Genomic DNA, 19,580 nt, shown 5'->3' with positions numbered 1-19,580 from the left:
CTTCTGTTGCCACCGCTTGAAATCAATCCCGAAATTTTTTCAAGCTTTTCTGTCGGTGCCGGTGTTGTTCGGCTTGTCGATGCATTGGCAGTCGCCATAAGAACATGTTGGTTTCCATTCTGAGTCGTCATTTTTGTAAAAAAAAATGACATAAACAAATGTTTAATATACGGTGAAGTTTTTATATCTTCAAAACGAATAAACTGGAGTAGAAAATCACGTAGATTTTTATCTCTAATGGAATAGAAAATCGCTAAGATTTTAGTCTCCAAATAACATATAATAAGACGAATCAGAATATACGTTAAAATATAAAAATAGAGTAGAAAACCACGAAGGCTTTAATCTCCAAAATTGAAAACCACACAGGTTTTAGTCTCCAGAACAGTATATACAATACAAATTGTCACGACCCGAATTTTCTGCCCTCGGGAGTCGTGATGACGCCTACTCGTGGAAGCTAGGCAAGCCGATTATTGTAAATTCATTTCCCTTTTTATTAAACATATTAAATAATGTAAAATACTAAGTGATTAAACAACGGAATAAGATTAAACAATCGGAAATATGGAAGCTGAAACTTAATATTCCAACTAAACACTGCTACATAATTTGAAGTACAATACTACCCAGTATTTGGTGTCACAAGTCACGGACTGTCTAAGAATACTACAAACAAGGTGTGAATGAAATACATAAGTCTGTCTCTGAATAAGTAAAAAGAATAGAAAGAGAAAAGATAGGAGGAGATGCCAAGGCCCGCAGACGTTTGCAGGACTACCTCGGGTCGCCTGTGTGGACTGAAGACAACACCCTCACTGTGGTCCAAACACTCCGGTATCAGTATCTGCACACAGTACAAAGTGTAGTATCAGCACAACCGAACCCATGTGCTGGTAAATGCCTAGCCTAACCTTGGCGAAGTAGTGACGAGGCTAGGACTAGATTACCAAATAAACCTGTGCAGTTAAATCATATACAACAGAAATAGTAGCAGGTAATTACAACTAAAGTTGGGCGGGGGAAACATGCTGCGGGGAGTAACAGATAACAACAGAGGAGAAATATAAAGAATGCCATAAATCAATTACCAACAAGGATAAGGAACTAAGAAGAACAAGTACACATGTAATACCGTTGTAGGCGTGCAACCTGATCCCATTTCATATGATATCGTTCCACGCATGCAACCCGCTCCCATGTCATATATTACCGTTGCGGGCATGCAACCCGCTCCCATTTCATATATTACCGTTGCAGGCGTGCAACCCGCTCCCATTTTATTTATCATCACCAATCATAAAAGAATCCCGGCAAGAGAACAATAACAATGTAACAACATCCCAACAAGGGAACAATAATATTATAACAACATCCCGGCAAGGGAACAATAATATCACAACAAACATCCCAGCAAGGGAACAATAATATGACAATAACATCCCGACAAGGGAATAATAATAATACCACAACAACATCTCGACAAGGGAACAATAATGATAATCCTCATATGAAGCACAATAAACCACAACAGAGTCATAACAATTACAATACAAGACTCACGAGCATGCTTGACACCGACGTATAGATACTCGTCACCATGTCTATAAGTCTTACTCCACAGTTAACACGTAGAAAATAAGACACGACTCCTAATCTCTCAAGCTAAGGTTAGGCCAAACATTTACCTCGATGCCACGAACACAATTCAAGCCTCAACTACCGCTTTACCTCTCGGTTCCACCACCAATTCGCTTGTATCTAGCCACAAGTTATTTAACGATATCAATAAATGCTAAATGAATCAATTCTAATGCATGAAAATAGGTTTTATAAAGATTTCCCCAAAAAAGTCAAAAATTGCCCCAGGCCCACATGGTCAAAATCCAAGGTTCGAACCAAAACCCGATTACTCATTCCCCCACGACCCCAAATATATAATTTGTATTGAAATCGGACCTCAAATCGAGGTCCAAATCCCCAAAATTTTGGAAAACCTAGGTCCTACCCAAAACACCCAATTTCCCCCATGAAAATCATTGATTTTGAGTTAAAATCATGTAAAAAGATGTTAAAGATTGAAGAAAACTAGTTAGAAACGACTTACAATTGATTTGGAGAAAAAAAAATTATTTGGAAAATCGCCCAAGAGAGTTTATGTTTTGAGAAGATATGAAAAATGGTTGAAAATGCGTCTAAGTGTGAATTTACAGGTTGCAGGGTCGCAATTGCGAACCCAGACTCTGCTATTATCGCATTTGCGAAGTGACTTTCGCATTTGCGAAGTCGCTTTTGCGAACATTCTGTCGAATTTGCAATGGCAGGCCAAAACAGGGGACATCGCATTTGCGATGAATACCTCGCATTTGCGAGGAAATGCTAGCCTGGGCTATTTCGCATTTGCGACACAGCCTTCGCATTTGCGAGCCAGGCTTCGCAAATGCGAAACCTGCAGGCCTGCAACACCGCAGTTCAAATCTGCAACACCCTAAGTCCAAATTCCACTCTGTGGCCTATCCAAACTCACATGATCCCTCGGGGCTCCAAACCAAACATGCATACTAACTCAAAAACACCCTCCGGACTTACTCGTGCGATCAAGTCGCCAAAATAATATCAACAACTATGAATTTATCATCAAAATCATGAAATCACCTAAGAACTTCAAATTTTCCAATTTTCTCAAATATGGTCCAATTCACATCATTTCAAGTCCGTTGCTTACCAAATTTCACAGACTCATCTTAAATCACATATAAGACCTGTACCGGGCTCCGGAACCAAAATACGAGCCCGATACCATCGAGTTTTAAACACATTTCATTTTCAAAAACTTATAAATATTCCAAAAAATAATTTTCTTTAAAATTTTATTTCTCGGGCTTGGGACCTCGGAATTCAATTTCGGGCATACGCCCAAGTCCCATATTTTCCTACGGACCCTCCGGGATCGTCAAATCACGGGTCCGGGTTCGTTTGCCAAAAATATTGACCGAAGTCAACTTAAATTCATTTTAAAGTCAAAATTCATCATTTTTTTCACAGATTTTCACTTAATGGCTTTTCAGCTACGCACCCGGACTGCGCACGCAAATTGAGGTGATGCTGAAAGAGGTTTTTAAGGTCTCGAAACGCAAAATTCATTTCTAAAACAAGTGATGACCTTTTGGGTCATCACACAAATACAGAATATAAATTTAAGTTCCTTAAGATTGTTATTATACTGAGTTTGTAAAATAATTCCGGAGAAGAAAAACAACGTAAACAGAAATGTCGAAGAAGTAGAATTAATCTGAGCCCACTAAATTTACAATGTTTCCTTAAGGAACTTAATCCCCTCCTAGTACCCGAGGTTATGGATTATTTCCTCCCATGATAGAACGGATTATACACTGGTGTAGCGGTACTTCAAATCTTAGTGTTTCAACCAACACAAATGGCGGCAACAATCACACTTTTTCGTAAGGAAAATCTGAGGGAATGACCTTCTATTTATAGCCAACAGGTTGGGTTTAAATGAAGAGGTGCAACTCTAGTACAAAAAACTAATCAATCAATCAGACCATTTGATCGAATCCGAATCCAAGCGACGACGATGGTAGCGCGAGACTTGCCTTCTTCTCAGCTCTTTAAAAGCTGGAACAAGTGTAATAATATATATATACTCAACAAATAAATTTTCCTCCTCCAATATAGGCCAATGTTCCTTTGTAAAGGAGGAAAAATTAAAATTTTATTTTTCCCTTAATTTCTCACTCACCCTATTTTAAGCTAAACCAAGCATAAACCCAAAGGGATGTGATGCGATAGGTGAGATCCTATCACCCTTAATCATTGGTTTTGGATTCAAGCCCTGATAATGGTGAAATTTAGCATGGAGCACTTTCTACTTAATCCAATTCGCCGCGATTCTATATTAATCGAGCTAGTTTTGAATAGTAGATGTTTTTTCCAAAAGAAAAAAGGACTACTTACATCTCGAATAGGAAAGTCCGGCATCAATAATTGTGCAGTAGAAATCAGATGGCTTTCGCGTTACACGAGAGGGAAAAAAAGTCAACAAACTTTAAGGAGAAATTACAGCAAACATTTTACAAACTATGAGGAGGAACTATCTTTGGGATACAGTAACCAACTAAATTGTGTAAAGTACAAGGCATTTACATGTGTAAAAAGGGAATTGAGAAGATTACATGGAGATTCTGGGAAGTGTGAATTTCACTCTAGTACTAAACTGAGTGGGATTTACTGCATCACTTTTGTCAGACACTCGAGAAATATGAATGTTTTTAAATCTGTGCAAGTAGTATCCGAATTTGATGTAATACAGTGGAAGTTTCAAAAGAAAAGACTCATCCCAGAAATCTCACTGAAGCTGATAGACTTTGGTGGAAAGTTTGCTTAATACACTAATTTAGGTCGTGGAGCGATCACCTTCCTGTCCAAGACGATTGGGCAAGTATCAGATCTGCGGTTGATAAAGTTCCAGATTGATCAACATCAAGACTTTCAAACTCCTTCAATACAGCTGCAATGTCATGTTGGTTGATCTTCCCCATCTCCTTAAGTTTATAGATAACAAATTCAGCAGCCCTTGGGAGTTGACAAACAAAAGGAAGATCAGAACTATTTGAATTTTGAAATACACTTCGAGATTACAATGAGTAAAAAAAAAATTTACAGGCTAGGATCGAGAGCTCGGACAATGCAAAATTAAACCCAAAAAAAAAAATGTTCAATAACAAAAAGTCAAAAACAACAAGGAGTCAAAAGTTTTAAGAGCTTCAATCAACTTGACCTACGTCCAAAGTACAGTTTGCCACACCCAAAGTGCCCAAGGAGAGAGTACAAAATTAGAGTAAATACTCTAATCAAGTGAATCAAGAAGGGTCTTTGCAAGCTAGTTATAGGAACAGGCTTTAAAGTTAAATGAACTTACCCTACAACCCCATCATCATCAAGATCAGCTTCCTCCAAATCAACATTTGTCGTCCTTCTTGAAAGAACACACTTCACAAGCTCCTTCTGTCTCTTTTCCGTGTTAAATTCAGCAACATAAAGGAAGAACTGACCCAAACAAATGGTGCTTGACAAAATCCAGAATATAGCAAATATACGCCCTGCTTTAGTTGAAAAGCTTTTGTCTCCATATCCTAATGTTGTAATGGTAGAACAGACACAATAAAAGGCATCTAAGGTATCTAACCGTTCAACTCTAGCCAGGAACACTGTCCCAGCAACTACGAGCACTATAAGGAAGCCCGCTACCATGAAACACTTGTACCTTACTTTGTTTGTTTCAATCTCCTCCAATATTTCACTTGGACCAACTTTACGACGTATATGCAGCGCTTTGATTAATAGTGTTTCTTGCTTCTCCAATAAGTAGTCTGCTCCTTTGCTTAGAATCATTCCAACAAGTGCCATCCCAGAGAACACAAAGACACAAGCGAGCAGTTTAGTAGTTGCACTGTCAGGCACAATATCCCCATATCCAACCGTGGTCATTGTCACAACACAAAAGTAAACAGAATCAAGAACCCCATCTATTTTCTTTCCCTTGATCTTGTTTCTAACCAAATAAAAGCAAATGGTACCAATACCCAAGTATATAACCAAGTAAATAATAACTTTCTTAATACTAGGGTGGACTTTATCCAAAAGCGATTTAGAACGTGGAAGTGATTGGTCATTTTTTATTTCATTCATTTCTACAGGAGCAAATTCGCCCAAAGGAGCACTTTTACATCGGCGAAATCTTTTTTTCTTAGGATCAACCATATGATGTGTCTGATGCAGTTGATCCAACAAGGGCTGGATTTTGTCTCTGTTAGTCATTCCAGCAAGCCTGTAGTGATTTAAGAAATCCTGCAAGAAATTGTGGCTGCTTAAGAGTGGAAGTCCTTTAATTTCGTAAATCATAACTGATATGTTAATTCTTTTTCTTAGCCAGAGAGACTCGTCTTCAAATACCAAAACACTAACAAAGACATTTTTCTCATGTTTTTCAAATGCAAACAGTACCTTGCCTGTCAATTAGTTCTTATTCTATGATGCATCTAGAATCTAAATGCATGCCACATGCCAAGTAAAGAATTTGCTAGCATCACATTTTCTGCTAAAGATTGGTTCTTGTATCGACTCGCAAACTACCATATTGCAAGTTTGCAACTTATACTTGACCTCCTGAGGCCTATGATAATAGCAGGTGCAAGATTCTCGTGGATGCTCTGGATACATTGGATTTATAAGTTGGGTCTTCCTAGTTGCCACATCATATATAAGCTCAGGACACCTTATCGCTAAACTAGGTAGTGGAGGCAGATTGTTCTAGTTGAAGGAAACATTGATCAGATATAAAAAGTTAAGCATTTTCTTAATGGTCACATGTTTCTTCTTGCCCCCGACATATGAAGTCTCAACTACAACTGAAAGAACTCCACGTGATTTTCCTGATCTAGCTGGTTCAGCCAAGGGGTTCCTGATCATATGGAACTCACATGTCAAACATTTGGGAGTTATCACCTAAGTTAGGTTCTCATCGTTCAGATTTAAGTGATCAAAGATCGCACTAACCTAGTAGCTGAAAAATAATGAAGCTACTTCGTGCTGCAAGGCTTTTCCTTTTAAGCTACTTTCCTTTACATCCCACGTACCAGTAAATCATCATACAGAAACGTATTCTGAAGGAAATTAGTGCTTGAAGAACTTCAAGTACCATACAATTTTGGCCAAGGTTAAGCTAAATTCCAACAGGTGGGGTTAACAATTATAGGAGCATTTTGGACATGGGTTCAAACTCATCGATGAATAGAGTTAGGATTTTGGGTTGTGGCTGCTGAGAAAATCCTCTTAACCTAGGTTGCTAGTCACATAGAGCGGAGATGCATAATACCACTGATTTCTCTTGATTATTGACAAAGTTCTGCCCAGTAAGAACACAAGCATGGACTTGATTAGTCTCTCTTATAACTCACCTAGACACAAATAATGAAATGCATTTAGATTAGGTATCTAAATGCATATTGTATGTAATCAAGTCTCGCATTGATGAAAAAGCATTATACATATAATCCAAGTGGTCACTGTATGAAGTTGGACTCATCTTGTCTGTAGCAGAGAATACACGATGCATTTCATTCTGTTATTAGCACTTCAGTAGAACTAAAATCAAGGGGTTCCTTCGGCGATATTAGTTTTTTCTCTCGGATGCAAGATATCGAGTTTGATTCCTTTATATCTTTCATCCCTTCTACTATATTGTGTTGGACATGTGCTAATCATATCTGCAAAATGATTTGTCGCTCGTAGAATCAAGAGCTCTTGTATCCAATACCAGAGTAAGAGAAATAACCTATATGTCCTAGATTGACAAACTTGTTCTTGCAACTACAACATAAAATTGGAAACTACAACAACAACAACAACAACAACAACAACCCAGTATAATCCCACAAGTGGGGTCTGGGGAGGGTAATATGTACGCAGACCTTACCCCTACCCCGAAGGGTAGAGAGGCTGTTTCCAGGAGACCCTCGGCTCAAAAAGCAACAGAAGCCGCTATATTAGTACCATATAAATGCATAATAAAATAACAGCAATACAATAGATATGAAATACAGAATACAAAATACGAAAAAGATGGCTGGTATAGTAAAACTAGCAGGTAAAACCCTGCATCAATAGACGACCAATGACATTCTTAGTCTAACTCCTAACTGGCTAGTCTCACTCTATTGTGCTGTAGAAATATTCACAACTCTCCCCTAACCTACAACCTTAATACTCGACCTCCATAATTCCCTGTAAAGGGTCATGTCCTCAGTAATCCTAAGTCGCGCCATGTCCTGTCTGATCACCTCTCCCCAATACTTCTTAGGTCGTCCTCTACCTCTCCGCGTGCCCACTACCGCCAGTCGCTCACACCTCCTCACCGGTGCATCAGTGCTCCTCCTCTGAATGTGCCCGAACCATCTGAGTCTTGCTTGCCGCATCTTGTCCTCCATGGGGGCCACGCCACCTTCTCTCGAATATCTTCATTCTTAATCTTATCCATTCTTGTATGCCCGCACATCCACCTCAACATCCTCATCTCTGCTACTTTCATCTTCTGGATGTGTGAGTTCTTTATCGGCCAACATTCAGTTCCATATAACATGGCAGGCCTAACCACTGCTCTATAAAACTTACCTTTTAGTAACGGTGACACTTTCTTGTCACACAAGACTCCCGACGCTAACCTCCACTTCATCCACCCCACCCCTATACGGTGTGTGACATCCTCGTCAATCTCCCCGATCCCCTAAATAACCGATCCAAGGTACTTGAAACTACCCCTCTTGGGAATGACTTGAGAGTCAAGCCTCACTTCAACTCTCGCTTCTGTCGGCTCAACTCCAAATTTGCACTCGAGGTATTCCGTCTTCGTCCTGCTCAACTTGAAACCTTTAGACTCAAGAGCATGTCTCCAAATCTCTAGCAACAAATCTAAAATACTTTCAAAAGTGAGTATACCTTTCAGGACCTCTTGAAGTTGGTCCAATTCTCTAAGTGAGACTTAAATAGATAAGCATTCCAGTAAAATCCTACAGTCACAACCCATTGTTTTCCTCCATATTCTTGCTATAATCATTGAAAGAAAATTACATCCAGCTAGGGGTGTCAAATGGGCCGGTTGATCTGATTTTGGGCGGGTCAAAATGGCCTGAGTCAATAAATGGAATGACTCGCCCAAAAGTAACTTGGGCTGAGATGGGTTGGGTCAAGTTGGGCTAAAATTTGGGTCATAGCCCATTCCACTCAACTCTTACCAAGTTTTAATTAAATAAGACATTTTTTATTTTGTTATGGTCATATATAACATACCAAACAAAATAAATATTATTTTTAAAGATATTTTAGCAAAGTTACTCGTGGACCAATTTGGGTTAAAAATCATCTCAACTTTAGATGGGTTGAAATGAGTTGGGTCAAGATGGGTTGAGCTCAACCAATGGGCGGGTCAATGACCAGCCCGACCTTGGGGTGGATTGGGCAGGTCAAATGGGTCTGGGCTCAACTTGACACCCGTACATCCAGCCAAAACAGCCAACATGGAATAGTAATTAAAGATAAAAGTAGCTTTTCTTGGCCAAATTGGTAACTCAGCCACCAAAATTGCTAAATAACTAAAATTCAAACTCTATAGAGGCTGAATAAGCTAACTCACCAAACAGGACAAAAAACCACTCTAACTTCCCCAGCTGCTCCAGCCCCCCACTGCTGCCGCTAAATCGCAAATTGCCATGTTTTCTATATTTTGTATGAATATTTAGGTTGGCTTCCTACAAATTTATATAACGAAAGTCAGAGCTTAGACAATTTAATTGTAATCGAATTACCAGAAAAAAGTAAGTTGTTTCAGTCCTATCTGTGGTGGAATTGGTGGAAGAGCTCGAATCTTCTTTGACAACAAGTGAGCTACTTGGCATGGAGGCGTGAAGACAGGTCTTACACTTGTTACCATCAATTAAATTCCAGGCTTTCTTCCTATCAAATTGCTATCACTTTCAGCTTCTTAAAGGAGCTGTTGTCATTTGGCGTTTACATGTTTTTTCCTACCAGGGAGGTGACAGTTTTAATCCAGAAGATGCTTAAGTTTGGGGTAACGCTATAATTTTACAAACAAATTGACTACTCTAGAATTACTCCTTTGCCACTAACAAAAATATACTACTCCCTCGGGCCATTTGAATCTATACCCGCTTTTTGTGTCACGTTTTAACTTATGCCCACTTTATAAAAAAAATTACAAGCGTACCCGTTTTTTCGCATAACTTCAGCATACGGGGCTAAAGTAGCAAAGACAATCACGCAAAACTTCAGCATTCTAGTAGCACTTTTTATTTTGTAACTGTCGATTAGAGCTGAAGTTTTTGTTTGTAACTGGCGAAATTCAGCTCTAGAGCTGATGTTTTTGTTTGTAAGCTTCAGCTGCTGAAGCTTTTGTTTTGTAACTGTTGAACTTCAGCTCTAGAGCTGAAATTTTTATTTGTAACTGACAAGTTTTTGTTTGCAAGCTTCAGCACTAGAGCTGAAGTTTTTGTTTTGTAACTGTCGAACTTCAACTCTAGAGCTGAAGTTTTTGTTTATAACTGGCGAACTTCAGCTCTAGAGCTGAAGTTTTATTTTTGTAGCTGGCGAGCTTCAGCTCTAGAGCTGAAGTTTTTGTTTTGTAACTGGGGAATCCCACTATCAAGATGTTCTAGTTTTTGATAACTCACCCAACTTTAGTTTACCGTTATTAGATTTTATGTAATCGGATCCATCGTTCAGTTCCATCTACTGTACTCTGTTAACTTTCATGTTTTAAATATATCAAGAGCTACGTTTCATAGCCAAAAAAAAAACTCAAAAGAGAAAAGAAAAAGAAAAACAAACTCCATGTGCATGGGAAAGAATGAATTTGAAACTTACTGTTAAAGGTTGGGTTCCTTGTGCAGAAACATTCACGGTATCAAGTAAATTTCCAGCAATGGATGACGGAGTTGTGTTTCTAGACAATGAGGAAACTGGTTTTTAATGTTATAATAATCCAAATGGAAGTCCTCAGTATATTTGCTTTAGCTTCATTAATCAAAGAGAGCAATGTTGGAGTCATCGTTGTAGAAGAAGAAAGAAGAAAATGAAGGAGGAGAAGGAGGAAGAGAAAAAGAGCTGAAGTTGTTTAAAAAGTCGGTACAAGTTAAAAAATTTTAAAAAAATGGGTATAGATTAAATGGGGGCGACCAAATAGAGCGCCCCGTGCAATTTTTACTATTCCCTCCAGGGGCGGCCATACACTTGCTTTAGGCCCAAAAATTTAAGGGCCCAAAATTACTATTTCTCTAGTATATTATTTATATAATTATTTCTTATTATTGATAAATTTATTTCTTTATTGTCATATTAAGTTTTAATAACTCAATTTCTTCCTCTAATTAATATAACCAAAATAGTTTTCTGTCAATTTTATTTTACGTTTTTACTGAATTATATTTCTCAATTCATTAGTTAGTCACGTAACTATCTCTAATAATATAATTTTATTTATTTTTCCCACATATATTATACTCTCTCAATATATATGAAAGTGTTTGACTGGACATGATGTTTATAAAATAAAGGAAGACTTTTGAAACTTGTGATTTATAAAAAAAACTTAAAAACTTATGTGGCTAGAAATCATCTCATAAAGGGTAAAAAGGAAATTCTAAAGTTAAATTATTACCAAGTATAGAAAGGGGGCTGACTAAAAAAAAAAGGAGTCACATAAGTTGGAACAAAGGAAGTATGTTTTCTGGGTTCTCTCATTTCAGTTGTGATGCAATCAACGCTAATTTCATTTAATTTTTTGTACTTTGTAAAACCAAGTTCTCATTTTTTTCATTTCACATACTCACTTATCTAATTTTCAAATAAATATAGCCTCTTATTAAGGCTTTGCTTTAGGCCTCGGATGATATTGAGCTGCCCCTGACTCCCTCCGTTTTAATTTAAGTGAACCTATTTCCTTCTTAGTTCATGCGTAAAAGAATGACCTCTTTCCTTATTTGGAAACAATTTGCCTTTATACAATAATTTATTGTCACACAAAATATATGCGTCTCATTTTATATCACAAGTTCAAAAGCCTTCTCTCTTTCCTTAAACTCCGTATCGAGTTAAATGAGTTCACATAAATTGAAGTTTTCCTCGTGTCCAATCTAAATAACAATCGCCACTTGAGTTTTCTTCCCCATTTTCTTTTTTTGCTTAATGATACATTTTACTTTTTAAATTTTGCATTGATTCTCTTATTTGATTTTTTTTTGGTGTGTGTCCTGTGTAACTAGTGTTTAATAACCATAGGACATTACGACATTCGGAAGCAGAATGCTTAATTTCGGAGGCGGATTCAAGATTTGAGATATACGAGTTTAATATTTAAAGATTTTAATATTGAACTCATTATATTTGTATAAAGTATGAGTTCATAGTTACTATTTGTTGTAATTTTTATAAATCTTTACACATAAAATTTATGCTCCACGTTAAAAGTATTAAATTTAAATGAACCGATAATATAACGCTGCATTCACAACCTGAAAAAGCCATATATACTTAAAGTAGTACTCTCTTTTTCTCTGTCTTAATTTGACTAATCAAGAAATTAAGAACGTAAAGAAAACTTTTGAATTTTATTGTCCTAAACTAAATACGTATATAATATACTAAAAATATTTACTGAATTTTATAATGTTAAACATGCAATGTCATTTCTGTAAAAAAAGTGTTATGAATAGTAGAATGAGAATGATTAAATATAAAAAGTGGTGATTTTTATTTCAAATAGATTTAAAAGGAACATAAGATGCATAAATTGAAATGGAGTGAGTAATTTCTTAAATAGGACTTTTATTTGGGATTTGATATTTCAATACTCACTTATTTTGGGGGAAAAAGTGTTATTTGCTCAAAAGCTTAGAAGCGACCCGAACCGGAGCTTCACAGTTATAAAAGCTCAGCTTTACCAGCTTCAAAGTTCAAACAACGTGAACTTGCAGAGCGAAGAGAAAATGGAGGGAAAGCGTTCGAACACGCAACCACTAACACTACTACGAAAAATCAAAGGTAATGATCAATGTGCTTCCATTAACCTCAAATTTTCCTGAAAATTCATTGCAAATTCTCGCGTTTCCACACATTGTTTCTCGACGAATCGTCTTCACGTTTCTGTCATATATACTTTGATATTGTTTTGCAGGATTTACTGGATCCATTGTCGAGGATCTCGCTCGAGGTAGAGCGCCGACAATCTACATCGATCGGTTCAAAAATTACTGTACTGACACTTCTGGAAATTGGTATATATTCTTCATTATTTCTGATTTAGCAATTTTTTTCTTGAATATATGAAATTAACAATTAAGTTAAGCTTAGCGAAGTGTTTTTTTAAGGCGACGTAGTTGAGAACAGTGAATATTTGCTGCTGTTTGAAAATTTTAGTCGACTTGGCATTTTAGAATTCTAACACGAAAAATTACACTGAATTGAACTTTGATCGGTATAGGAACGATCTAACTATTTATGCAGTTGATCCTGCGAATGCGAGTGGATAATGTGAAAAATTCTATAATTGTCTTTCTCAGAAGGAGAACAAGGATAGTCTATACTGGGAGTTTTTCACAAAGAAGCCATATCCATATTTTGAGACAGATAGTCTATACTGGGAGTTTTTCACAAAGAAGCCATATCCATATTTTGAGACACTTAGTGACCAGTGTTATTAAAAGCCACAGCTTCGTCGCGTAAAGCTATCAAACAATGCAAAGCAAGGGGTTATCGCTTCACGGGTGAAGCTATGCGCTTCATAGAAGTGTGAACTTCAATCAATGACATGCAAAGTGATCCCAGCAAGAAGCCATTGATTATTTGAAAGTCAAGTTTGAGGACTTGGATTAATATAATATTTGCCTTATTGTATATCAGTTACTGAAATTAGTTATTTCAGTTGCAATTTGATCATATAGAACTATATTTATTTATTTAAGGTATTTTTAATGTGAGGAATTAGGCGATTTGAAGTGTGAGCTTCACTTCATGCTTCTCGCTTCAAGACATTTTTCCTTTTTATTTTTTTGGATTGCTTGCTTTTAATAACACGTTTAGGTACTCTGTCTGGACAAGAGGGGTTGCTCTGATGGTAAGCAACCTCCACTTCCAACCGAGTGGTTGTCAGTTCGAGTCTCCCCAAGAGCAAGGTGGGAAGTTCTTGGAGGGAAGGATGCCAAGGGTCTATTTGGAAACAACCTCCCTACCCCAGGGTAGGGGTAAGGTCTGCGTACACACTACCCTCCCCAGACCCCACTAAGTGGGATTATACGGGGTTGTTGTTGTTGTTTAGGTACTCTGTCTATTTGATCTATGTGGCACTCTTTCTTATTTAGTATGTTCCAATATTAATGACATATTTTTGTAGTTGTAAATTATTTAGTTTTAAACTTTTTATTTTATCCTTAATGACATACTCTTACTGTTAGAGAAATATCATGGCATGCTTAAGACCTAAATTCTAAGAGTACTTTTGGGTATGCGCCAAAAATCTTTTTTTTTTTTCTATCTTAAACTTTGTGCCTACTAAAATACCGTTTACATAAAATGAAAAGGAGGAAGTAGTTGTTATGTTGACTGAAGTCCAAAAAACAAGGCAATTTACTGAAGTTGGAGATTGAATTGCCAATTAATAGCATCCAAGTGTTCTGATAGTAGTCTTTGTTAAATTTATGTAGCTCTTGCAGCTCCGATGGATCGACCGGCAGAGAAGCTATATCATTGAAGAGGGAATGCCATGCACGTAGGATTGGTGAGTCTAGGGAGACTAAATCGTACTCTCATATTTCATCTGACTAGTCATCATGAAATAGTTGGAAAAGAAATAATTGAATGAGAAAGGGGCAGGAATGATAATTGAATTTTTTTTATCCTCTTTGGGAAATGATAAATGACCAGGAGGAGCTGTTTTCCTCCTTTTGTTGATTTCTTTCCAAACTTCCGTTTATGGCCTGTCCCTTCCTTGATGTTAATAGGATGTGCAATGGCAGGTAGTCTGAGGTTTCTCGCTCAATTTTCTCTTCTGTTTGGTCGAACAAACTTGAAGGCCTTATTACCCTCCAATTTCCTTAACATCCTAGAGCTAAGCCGGGTTACTTACCTCTATATGGTTCTCATTGCAGATGTCTTGTTGAGAGTCCTTCTGATAATTCAGCAACTTCTGCAAGAAAGCAGGCATGGATCAAAGAGAGACATATATTACATGCACCCTACTGTTTTTAAAGGTAATCTGGATTGACTGATGATGTCTAAGTGACTAATGTTTCAAAAGACAAATCTGGACTGGTTCTTGGTGTTCAAGTGTAGTTACTGCCAATTAATTTCACAGACAATGGTGTGACATTATTTATTTGTAGAATTTATTTTGAAATATTCTTGTGAGGTTATTCGCGACAAGGTGGGTGTGGCCCCTATTGAGGACAAGATGCGAGAAGCGCGGCTTAGGTGGTTTGGTCATGTGAGGAGGAGGAGCACAAATGCTCCTGTGAGGAGGTGTGAGAGGTTGACAGTGGATGCCTACGGAGAGGTAGAGGTAGGCCAAAGAAGAGGTGGGAGAGGTGATTAGGCAAGACATGGCACAACTTCAGCTGACCGAGGACATGACCCTTGATAGGAAGGTATAGAGGTCGAGGATTAGGGTAGTAGAGTAGGTAGTCTAGAGTGTTCATAACAGTAGTATTGGCACGCAGTCTCGCTTTCTGTTGGTAGTAGGTTTTTATGACTAACCGTTGTTTTCTTTCATTGTTGATCACCTTACTATCTTGTTTTTATTTTGCTTTTTTATGACATTTTGGTACTGTCCCTTCTGGTCTATATTTTCATTAATGTGGTGCTTATGCTTTCCTGAGCCGAGGGTCTATTGGAAACAACCTCTCTATCCTCACAAGGTAGGGGTAAGATCTGCGTACACACTACCCTTCCCAGACCCCATAGTGTGGGATAATACTGAGTATGTTGTTGTTGTTGTCGTCATTGGTTACAAAGTTTTTCTTCCAAGGAAAATGCTCTTATGTACTATGGTAGTTCTGCTTTCTCAGTTGCTAATGTGCCATGGTTTAGATCTCTAGTTCAAACTATATAGAGTTAAAAGGCATCCTTATATGCTCATCATTCTCTTTTGCACTCTATAATGCAGAACCATCTGTTGTTGATCGGGCAATTAATGACATTTGCATCCTCTTGCAGTGCAGTCGGCATAACCTTAATGTGGTATATCAATTTACTTTCCTTTCTGTATCAAAACACACTCAATATCAATATATCTCCACATATATTTATGTAGACATATAGTATATATAGGTTTTTAGGTCGTCCACTGTTTTAAGTTGGGAAACTATCCATAGGGTGTGTTCACTGTCACTTCTGTTTGTTTTTATTTATATGCTCATTTTTCACTGTGGACGATTCAATGAGGGTTCAGAATTTTGATTAATAGTGGAAATGGTCGTTCTGATTTGCTTTTTTGAAACTTTTGACATGCGAAATGGTAGATCCTCAAGTACCTCAGCGACCACGCAAGCACATAACATTTCTTTCTCTGGGAGGAAAATTTATTTGATTTTTCTATCACATGACCTGGGGAGTGGGGGAGGGGTTCAATAATGTAGTTGATTAGAAGGATGTGGCTACTGTTTGTCGTGAAGAGCTCGAATATTGACTTCAGAGAATGATGGATATGGCTTGACTAGGGTAAACCCAATATTCAAATGATTAGTCTTTTTCTCCTTGTATCGCTAATTCGTGTACGAAACTTGACCATATACTCTTTTGATCCTTGCCTTTTGCAGGTATCTGTTGGAAACGGGTGCGTACCTCTATACAGTTAATCTTGCCATGAAGCAGCGTGCTTCCAGACACGTACAGTTGGGGTTCATTATATGCAATGCTCTTTTTTCATACTCGACATATCACGTTTGCAATCTAATATATCAAATGTTTCTTCTTCAGTTGATTATGCTTATAGCTCCTGCATTTGTTTGACTGCCGCCTCATATGTGTCTAAATTCCTCTTCGAGGAGAAAAATTATTTCATGATTGAGATATTTAGTATAGTCTATCATGTTACGATAAGCTTTTGTACTATAGCAAGGTAAAATATAATCATCGTGGAGAAAGCATCTCAAGGAGTATTATTGCTTCATCATTTTTGGCCTACTTGTGAAGATTGTAGTAGCATGTTTAGATCTAGTTTCAACTGTTCGCCAGTGAAGTTCTCGATAAATCTACTGCTGTTGCATTTTGCTTGAGACTAAATTTTGTGTTCCTTAAGACTGATATATGGTTGGTTTTCTTCTTTGTTTATATCTTAATAGTTCCTTGCAATTTTTGGTCATAAAGTTCTTTATTCCAACTATTTTTGGTCAGATTGGTGATGGGCTGGCTGCGGTATGTGGAATCTGGGAGGAAAATTGACTGCATTAGCAATCCTAACACTGTAAGAATGATAATTAGAAGTTAGATGGGTTTCTGTAGTTATGTAACAATCTAATTATGATGCTTCCTGCAGGCATACCCGATTCCAGTCCATGTGGAAGAGGTTGATGGTATCCTTACAAGTATAAGTGTTTGAATTATGAATGCAACATGGTTAAATATAATCTACGAGTTTGTGGACTCCATACATGCGCAAGTCCAGTTATGGGTAAACGTAAAGTTGAATGGATGTTTGTTATTGAGTATCTCCTGTTATTTTACTTTGTGGATTGCTTGCTCAGACTATGGCTGTCGATTGTTACTCCCTTAATGCTTGAACAAGATATTATTAGTGTTGCTCAATACGTTTTAGTTGTGGAAAAGGAATCAGGTATAACTTTTCATAAGCGGGTCAAGGATATAACAGAGTCATGAAAGGTATTCCTAGCTCATAAATGAGGCAACTATTTGCTGTTCATCATGCAGTATTCCATCGACTAGCAAATGATCAGTTTGGCAAGAGGAACCGTTGCATTGTGATAACAGTATGCGTCTTTTGTTTTGTGAATTTCTACGCATATTTGGATCCATAATCTCTTTTTTTTCACCAGGGAAGGGGTTATCCTGATGTTCCTACAAGGAGGTTAGACCCATGTTGCTCACTTTGTCAGACTTGTTGCAGTTGTTATCCTACTTCAATTAACCATATTTCTGCCTTTTCATGTCTCTTACCTGTGGTAGGTTTCTGCGTCTCCTTGTTGACAAGCTGCATTTGCCTGTGTATTGCCTGGTAGATTGTGATCCATATGGCTTTGACATCTTAACTACATACAAATTCGGTTCTTTGGTGAGGATTATTCATTGTGCTGTTATTATGATGTGAACAAGTTGCTATATTTTCCTCCTTTTCACTTTTATACTGCTGCACTTTCATTTTGTTAATTAGTCCAAATTTTCACTTTTCTAAAAGAAAAATCTGGTACATTCTTCATTGTTTCCTTTCAGTGTTCTCCTATCAGAGGCTATCAAGCATTCATTCTTACCTTGATAACTTATACCTAATCTATGCAAGACACCTAATTTGAAGTGGATAGAGTATTTAGATAAGATGGATTATTAGAAGGATGTTTACTTTGGTAACTTCTGTCTTTTCTATGCTTTTTGAAGCAAATGGCTTATGATGCAAAGTTTTTACGAGTCTGTGAGATACAATGGCTTGGAGTATTTATCCAGGACTGCGACAATTATAGCATTCCACAGCAATGTCTCCTGCCTTTGACTGCAGAAGGTAAAATTCACGCATTTATGGTTTCGTTTCACTGTACCTTTTTTTAAAGCAATTTACAAATGACTGACATAAAATCTTGCCAGATAAGAGGAAAGTTGAAGCGATGTTACTTAGGTGTTATTTGCAAAGAGAAGTACCAAAATGGAGGTAGAATTTCATACTAAGTAATGTTAATGCCAACACTTATGGTCGGGTGCTGAAAATACTCTACCTCCCTCCTCCACTTTTACCCTCATACTGAAGGTTTGAACTGGAGCTGCTGTTGCACAAAGGAGTTAAGTTTGAGATTGAAGCATTGTCTGTGCATTCACTCACTTTCTTGTCCCACGAGTATCTACCGTCAAAGATCCAAAGTGGAGGGTATATCTGAATCTTTTCTATTTTTGTTCGGTTCTTTGGCATGAAAAGTTCAGAGTAATTTTCATGTGCTTGAGTAAATCACTTGAAAGAACAAAGCTTTACGGTTGCCAAATTTCATCATGTCCGTTCGTTTTGACAACTAAGTTTTTTCATGATGTGGTTCTGGATATAGAGCTACGAATGTGCATTGATGTTAAGCAGTTGGATAGAGAATGAAATTTGTCACTGTTTGTCATCCACAAAAACTTTGGCATTATTTGGAGAACCCAAGCCTTAGTGTATAAATTTTAAATGAAGTTAAAAATAGTCGCTTTAGCTTGTTATGACAGTACATGTTGATCCCTGCTTTGCACGGGAAAGTAAAATTTATGAGAAAGTGTAGACATAAACATGGACAATAAGGAATAGAAATTATGAGAGTGTAAAGATACCTACATAGAGAGCAAGGGATTTTTTTTATTTTTATTTTTAGAAATGATTAAAATGATATACATTGACAATGCAAAGAGTTTTTTCATGAATTTTCATCTATGATAGCATGTTAGTAGCTATTTATACCAATTTGCATAATTACTCCTTTATAAGTGATCTGGTTGTGTATTTTTTTTTTTTTTTACATAGCTAATGTATTGAATTTAAGCCCAGAAAGTTTTTGAGTTATCCACGCCGAAAACCAAACACCCAGTAGGTCGAGATTGAGCAATGATTAAATTTCTTCTTCATGCAAAAAGAAAAGGTTAAACTGTTGTCTCACAGAAACCAATACATATTCAACCTATACGATTGAATTGCTAAAAGTTATTTATTTTTCAGAATCTAAAATTACATATCATTTTGAAAAACAATTGTTTGTCTTTGATCTGATTTTTATAAAACTTGTTTGAGGGTTGATTTGCGCTAGTCACATAAC

The 19,580-nt window shown here is 37.2% G+C and overlaps 2 protein-coding genes across 3 annotated transcripts; one reads left to right on the top strand and one right to left on the bottom strand.

Moving 5' to 3' along the window:
• Positions 1-4,047: 4,047 nt before the first annotated feature.
• Positions 4,048-9,644, bottom strand: LOC104212644 (two-pore potassium channel 1-like). 2 transcript variants are annotated; one of them, XM_009761976.2, is made up of 4 exons: positions 9,381-9,644; positions 9,209-9,291; positions 4,940-5,868; positions 4,048-4,593 (listed from the first exon to the last, which is right to left on the bottom strand). In XM_009761976.2, exons 3-4 carry the CDS (start codon positions 5,836-5,838, stop codon positions 4,431-4,433), a joined length of 1,062 nt encoding a protein of 353 aa, XP_009760278.1. In that variant the 5' UTR covers positions 5,839-5,868; positions 9,209-9,291; positions 9,381-9,644; the 3' UTR covers positions 4,048-4,430. The 2 variants fall into 2 exon arrangements, with proteins under 2 accessions (XP_009760278.1, XP_009760277.1); XM_009761975.2 differs by having other exon boundaries at positions 9,209-9,644.
• Positions 9,645-12,474: 2,830 nt separating this feature from the next.
• LOC104212643 (meiotic recombination protein SPO11-1) lies at positions 12,475-18,905 on the top strand. Its single transcript, XM_009761973.2, has 15 exons — positions 12,475-12,630; positions 12,764-12,863; positions 14,289-14,362; positions 14,733-14,834; positions 15,746-15,819; positions 16,398-16,414; positions 16,975-17,044; positions 17,117-17,153; positions 17,366-17,413; positions 17,509-17,567; positions 17,634-17,665; positions 17,764-17,869; positions 18,190-18,310; positions 18,394-18,457; positions 18,554-18,905. The coding sequence occupies exons 1-15, from the start codon at positions 12,576-12,578 to the stop codon at positions 18,678-18,680; spliced, it is 1,086 nt and encodes a 361-aa protein (XP_009760275.1). The 5' UTR covers positions 12,475-12,575; the 3' UTR covers positions 18,681-18,905.
• Positions 18,906-19,580: the final 675 nt, after the last annotated feature.

Source organism: Nicotiana sylvestris, chromosome 7 (genome assembly GCF_000393655.2).
Source record: "Nicotiana sylvestris chromosome 7, ASM39365v2, whole genome shotgun sequence".
NCBI classification, from domain to species: Eukaryota; Viridiplantae; Streptophyta; class Magnoliopsida; order Solanales; family Solanaceae; genus Nicotiana; species Nicotiana sylvestris.
This window is presented reverse-complemented; position numbering and strand designations above follow the sequence as displayed.

Bases quoted from the DNA above. Each gene is read 5' to 3' on its own strand.
- LOC104212644 (XM_009761975.2), bottom strand. From the start codon at position 5,838: ATGACTAACAGAGACAAAATCCAGCCCTTGTTGGATCAACTGCATCAG. The intron at 4,594-4,939 runs GTAAGTTCATTT...TCAACTCCCAAG, and splicing joins GATGATGATGGGGTTGTAGG to GGCTGCTGAATTTGTTATCT.
- LOC104212643 (XM_009761973.2), top strand. From the start codon at position 12,576: ATGGAGGGAAAGCGTTCGAACACGCAACCACTAACACTACTACGAAAA. The intron at 17,045-17,116 runs GTAAGAATGATA...TGCTTCCTGCAG, and splicing joins GCATTAGCAATCCTAACACT to GCATACCCGATTCCAGTCCA. The intron at 17,414-17,508 runs GTATAACTTTTC...TTCATCATGCAG, and splicing joins AGTTGTGGAAAAGGAATCAG to TATTCCATCGACTAGCAAAT.